The 6267-nt window shown below is 43.9% G+C and overlaps 1 protein-coding gene across 4 annotated transcripts in view; it reads right to left on the reverse strand.

The window, feature by feature from the left end:
- HMGA2 (high mobility group AT-hook 2) overlaps window positions 1-3269 on the reverse strand; it is a 126631-nt gene extending 123362 nt beyond the window's left edge. For 3 of the 4 annotated variants that reach the window (XM_088463146.1, XM_088463145.1, XM_088463144.1), the window contains exons 1-2: window positions 2587-3266; window positions 990-1079 (exon numbers count right to left, since the gene is read on the reverse strand). In XM_088463146.1, the coding sequence (XP_088319272.1) occupies window positions 990-1079; window positions 2587-2691 (195 nt within the window). In that variant the 5' untranslated portion in view covers window positions 2692-3266. Of the gene's footprint in view, window positions 1-989; window positions 1080-2586 lie in introns of all 4 variants that reach the window. The other variant, XM_088463147.1, reaches the window with a different exon arrangement.
- Between the last annotated feature and the right edge of the window lie 2998 nt (window positions 3270-6267).

Below are 6267 nucleotides of genomic sequence, written 5' to 3' on the forward strand. Positions count from 1 at the left end.
GTTTTATTTTGCCAATTCCCTTGCACTATAAGATATATTGTTAAAAGCTAATAAACGTCACAGTTTAAACCTTGCTATCAAAATTCTGCTGTTTATTAAAACTTCAATTGAGATTCACCGAATTCTGTAATTGTTAGGAAGCTATCTTCTAATGTACACATCCCACTAGTGCCCAGCAGCATAAATGCAAATAAGGAAAGCAAGTGACAGAGGGATGGCCATTTTGTACAGATTTTGGAATATAGGGGCATATGTATCAAAGCTTGATGTGAGATAAAATTGTGAAATATACATCTCCAACCAATCAGCTCCAAACTATCATTTCTTAAAAACAGCCTGCAAAATGTAAGTTAGAAGCTGATTGGTTGGTGATATATAGCTCACATCAAGCTTTGATACATATGTCCCTCAGAGTATTATGCAAACTTTATGACAAAACAGTAAAAATTCCAATTAATGGTCTCTTCCCTTTAACAACCTTTGTGAATTAATTCCAAAGTTTTAAAAACAATGTTTGCCTACAGGAATTGCTCATGTGCCAATGATATTGCTAAATACAGACTGACCACAGGACTTTCTTCTCAAGCTGATAACTGGATGTTTACTTCTAAAGAATGGACATTTTTCAGTTTGGCTTATTTTCGTTATAGATCTGCAGTTAACCATTTTTGAATAGAACAACATGTATACCTCACATATTATGTATTAGTGAAAAGAAATTACATTTTAACAAAAATCTTATTTTCTCAAACTATTTTGCTGTACTTTATGAGTGGAACTACAGAATGTGAAATAGACACTGATTAACTAGAACTGATTAAAGGCCATCTATTCTTCTATTTTAAAGAATGTAATTCTTAGCATGTGCTGTGTATAAGGGGAAATTGGTTATTAAAAATGGAAGAGCCATAGCTTGAAGTTACAGAAAACAATACTCTGCCCAAACAATTAAGTATGGTCTCTGAGCAAGCATGTGCTGCTAAGCTCACCTTTTGTGCAGATTTTGAAGGACCTTTATTTTTGCTTCCCTTAGGTCTTCCTCGGGGTCTTTTAGGAGAGGGTTCTCCAGCTGCTGGCTCCTAAATAAAGAAATAAACTTGATATAGTGGAAAGAATTTAACATGGGAAAATATTCCACACTCCAAATGCAGCTAAACCTTTTCTGCCATAATATACTGTACTATTAAATCCTTACAGGGAAACATATGTAACTAATGTACAAATCCAATGATTTGCAGGAAAGAAAAACATTTACACACTGAGATAGGTAATAAAAATTTAAGTTGTGCACTTAGAACTGTAACTTTCTTTAACCAATGACATACATCCCATTACAATTTATATTCTTAAGTGTAAAAACAAAAAACATGACCTAATTTATTTATAATTACATGTAGAAATTGCATTTTATTCAGTAATCCTGGGCAGCATTTCCAAACACACGTGTGGTCTAGCCTAATCTCAAAACACACAGAGTTTGACTTTCCAGTAAAGGGACAAAATAAGGGACAAAACAACTATAAACAATTTATGGACTCAGTGACTGACTCCAGTTAAATAACTGTAGTTGCTCCAGAAAATACCAAGTATTATTTTATGAAGTTGGTAGAATAAAAAAAAAAAAAAAAAAAAAGGGAAGTAATTTTTAAAAACATGCATTCTAATCTATATATCTATATCTATATCTATATATATAATATGTTTGTAAATATTCCATCATGTGACTTGTAGCATGATTATCAAGTTGAAATCCTGCAAGTTTTGCTGATATATTTATATTCCTTCCAGTTGCTTAATTAACATTCTATATAAATGTAAAAAAGAAAGAAAAAAAAAAACAAAACACTCCCTTATGCTTAGAACTTATTAAATAAAGAAACGACAGAGCCAAAAGTCTCATTAGCCTCACAGAAAACACCACCAGGATATAAACCTGTTTTTCCTCCAGTAAAACCACATATTAGTAATACTGAAACACGCAGCAGGATCTAAAAATATCTCATGAATGAAAGCAGTTCCAAATAATGCTTCGCATCCGCAGGCAAAACACACACAGTTCATCCCGGGGCTGCTACACACAAGGCTGCACCGGAGTTCCCACATGTCACACACAGAACACGAGTCATGCTACTGTGTAATGCACACATCATGTACATACAACACAGCTCATTTTACTCGTGCGGAACAAAGCATTTAGCATGATGGACCTGTGTGAGGTGCTAGATTTATCTTCTAACCAAAATGAATGGGAATCTTGCAGGGAAATGAATGTGTACGGATTACATACAGAGACGGGGATTCCCATTGTGTAAAGGAGTACTGCGGTTGTGCCCGGTGCAGTACTAGCGGGAGAGGGCAATCTGCGGGTGTGCTGCTGCTGGGGAGAGCACATCAGGTCCCCGGCGTGTGAGAGCAGAGGTCTGGGAGAACCTCCTGCATGCACTGCCTCCCGCAGCCTGATGGATAAACTAGACCAGCACTGACCTATGAATGAGAGCGCTGCTGCCCGGTAGCCGTGTGTGCCGGGGCCATTGTGTGTGTGCGCGGATGGGAAGGCTGCGCATTAGTAGAATATGCGGTACTGACTTTTTGCGGTTTCCGGGGTCTCCCTCGTGCCCTCTTCGGTGACTCTGAGGGGGACGCGGGATGCTCCACTGCGCTGGACTGGCGGCCACTTTCCCGTGAGCTCATGGTGACTGCACAACCCCAGCGATCTGCTGCACCTTGAGGGATCCACACCACACGAGGAGCCGCCGCACCGGACGTCCTGCTGCTGCCAAAGCGAGAGAAAGAGGAGGAGAGCGAGGGGATCTCCTCTAATGTATTGACCAGCAGCAGCTCAAGAGGGGCTTCCACACTACACCCTATGCACTATGGTGCGAGCCTGCGAGGGCAAACTGGCTGCAGCGGTGCGATCCTTCCACACGCCGGGGAACTGGCTGATAGGGGATCTATAGGATGTATGTTATCTGAGGAGGACAATTTAGGTCACAGGGCACCGGAGGTAACTACTAGTCACACAACTTTCTACATGGGTCTGGGATTTGGAGTTACGAGAGGTTAGCACATATAAGTATTGCTGTATGCCCACACGTGTGTGTGATTTGGGGGGTAAGGGAGGGCTTGTGTTTGTGTGAGTAGGGCATGTGATAGAAATCCAGCCCACGGATTAAAGTGGGATGGGTAAAAAAACACCTTTACCCGTGGGTGGAAAAAATAGGAGGAGGCAGCGAGGCTGGAGCAGTGCCAGATATAACAGGAATACAGCAGCAGCGCTGCCGGGGAGAGAGGAGGATGCAGTGATGCACCGACCGGGACACACTCACGTGGCTACAAGAGTTAAAGTACAGGGCTCTGTTCCAAGCATGTTAAAGGGACAGTCCAGGGATTCCCTGAGGTTAAGGGGAAACTGCCTTGGAGTGCAAACCCATACACACACTCACATATTAATTGAATTTGTCATACTGAGCATATTACAAATAGTTCAGACACAAGTGTCAATAAAGAAATTATTTGATGTTTTTTTCAGTAAAAATAGTGATGATATTTATATATTTTCTACTGCTGGGACAGACCAAGCTGTAACATTCTGTCCTGGTATGCTCTTTATCAATGAAGAGCTAACGTCTTTCGCAGTTCCGAAAGATGCCACTAACATCACTGCGTAGGAGCCAATGTGCCTACGCAGTGGTGCTGTGTGCCGCAACTCTCGTAACGTCACACTGCGATCCGCCCAGTGTATTGTGGTAGAAAGCTGGAAGCGTTTATTTTCTTCCTGCTTTTCTTCATGACTGGTCGCTGGTAAGTACACATAATGCTATCTGTCGCTATTCTGCTAAACATTACGGATGTGTGTAAGGTAAAGTGGGCGTCCTTATGTTGTGTTGATTAGCTTGCTATCGTAGTTGAACTGTGGGCCTGATTCAGAGCCACTCGCTCTGGCAGAGTGCTCACTCTGAATCAGGGCCGGGCTTTTTTTGGGGGGGATCGGCCTCTTGGCCGCTCGCATAGCTGTGGGTGACCACCCACAGCTATTGCGAGCGGCCATGATGATGGTCGCGATGCTCAAGACCATCGCGACCATCAGGCTTGCAACGAGACCCTTGTGGTAGGGTCTCGTGGCCACAAGCCTCATAGAGATTTCGGCTCTAACATAGCCGGAATCTCTCCACTGACATCACTCGTGATGTCAGTAGGACTGCCCCCAAATGGCAGGCGTTCTCATGGGAACGCCTCCGTTTGGGCAGCCACCTCCCTGGCCCGCCCACCAAAGGGGGCGAGCTGTCACTCAACATCGACAGCTCACCCCCTTTGGTGCGATACCCGGAGCGACGGTTTGCCTGTCGCTAGCCGGGTCTCGCGCATGTGCACGATGGAGCCAGCTCCTTCATGCGCTGTGGGCCACCATCGACCCAGATGCGAGCGCTCAGCGCTTGCGACCGGGTCTGAATCAGGCCCTGTGTGCGTACGCAATATTGCGATAAATAGTGAATCAGGCCCTTAGTTGCCTCCAGGATGAGAAAGGGTCTTATGTTCCGAAACTCCCTCTTCCCACTTCCATCCCCCCAGTCCACCAAAACTTGGGCCATATTCCGATTCCAGTTACAGAGGTGTCTTTCCTGAGATAAAGTCCTGTCAGTCCACCAGCTCTGGTCACACCAAGGTCAGTTCAGTGCCAATGCCTCTCAGTCCTATAGTGACATTATTCCCCACACTGACAGACTGTAGAATGACAGAGAGAAGCTTGTTGGTTCCTGTCCCACATAAAACATTGCAGAGGGGCAGCAGGTTTTGGTGTAGGCATCCTGTTGTCTGGACAATAGTAGCTGTTGTGTCCCATCTTGTGGCACACAAAACACATGGGAAGGTCTCTCACAGGCACAAGGTGGTGGGCCTCTAGGTGGACAGCTGGTAGGGGTAAAAAAATTTCCCTGAAGGCTTATATTCTTTCCAACTGGCAGTCCTAGCCACTGATGTAGAAAAAGGAGGGGGATTTAACCCCCTATTGTACCTCAGCACACTGAATAATACCTGCAACAATATATGAAGACTATATGGTCATAGAAATTCAGAGATATTAGTTGCATGCATTTGCAAATACATGGGAGGCTGCTGGGCCACGTCACGGCTTCTCTGTTACCAGCAGTCCCTAACACTAAGGGGTTCACGTCCGGGGCGCAGTGCACCCCAAAAAACATCCAGCACAGGGCATCACACGAAAATGGAAAAAGAGTGACAGTGCAGTGTAAAGTATAGCTGTGTGTGAGTAAGCATTAAGTGTGGAATGAGAGGTTAAAATATATGTGAAAAAATACATGAATAATAAACAAACATAAAAGGTGATGTGAAAAGCAACTATGTGTATTAAGTGGTGATGCCCTGAGGAGGCCCAGCCAGACCAGTCCCGGGGGCCCTACGCCCAAATGCTCACCCAAATGTAAAATATACCAATTATAAGGCCTCATGATAAAGGCACATATATAATTTTGTCAAATGTAAGGCCTCAAGATAAAGGCACATACATAAATGCATCCAAATTGAGAGCCAGCTTACCTGGGAGTCACCCCTGGGAACTCCCAACTAGCACTACCAGAACCAGCATGCCCTACTAATGCTGGCTCCTTCATGCAACTCATAACAAACAAACAAAAATGGCAGCTGCTCAATCAATCCAGCAGTACTAATCAGGTGCATGAAAGGGCTCTCTATTTGGATGCATTTATGTATGTGCCTTTATCATGAGGCCTTACATTTGACAAAATTATATATGTGCCTTTATCATGAGGCCTTATAATTGGTATATTTTACATTTGGGGTGAGCGTTTGGGCGTAGGGCCCCCGGGACTGGTCTGGCTGGGCCTCCTCAGGGCATCACCACTTAATACACATAGTTGCTTTTCACATCACCTTTTATGTTTATTATTCATGTATTTTTTCACATATATTTTAACCTCTCATTCCACACTTAATGATTACTCACACACAGCTATACTTTACACTGCACTGTCACTCTTTTTCCATTTTCGTGTGATGCCCTGGGCTGGACGTTTTTTGGGGTGCACTGCGCCCCGGACGTGAACCCCTTAGTGTTAGGGACTGCTGGTAACAGAGAAGCCGTGACGTGGCCCAGCAGCCTCCCATGTATTTGCAAATGCATGCAACTAATATCTCTGAATTTCTATGACCATATAGTCTTCATATATTGTTGCAGGTATTATTCAGTGTGCTGAGGTACAATAGGGGGTTAAATCCCCCTCCTTTTTCTAC

The sequence above is a fragment of the Taudactylus pleione genome, unplaced genomic scaffold (genome assembly GCF_031769625.1).
Source record: "Taudactylus pleione unplaced genomic scaffold, aTauple2 ptg001327l, whole genome shotgun sequence".
NCBI classification, from domain to species: domain Eukaryota; kingdom Metazoa; phylum Chordata; class Amphibia; order Anura; family Myobatrachidae; genus Taudactylus; species Taudactylus pleione.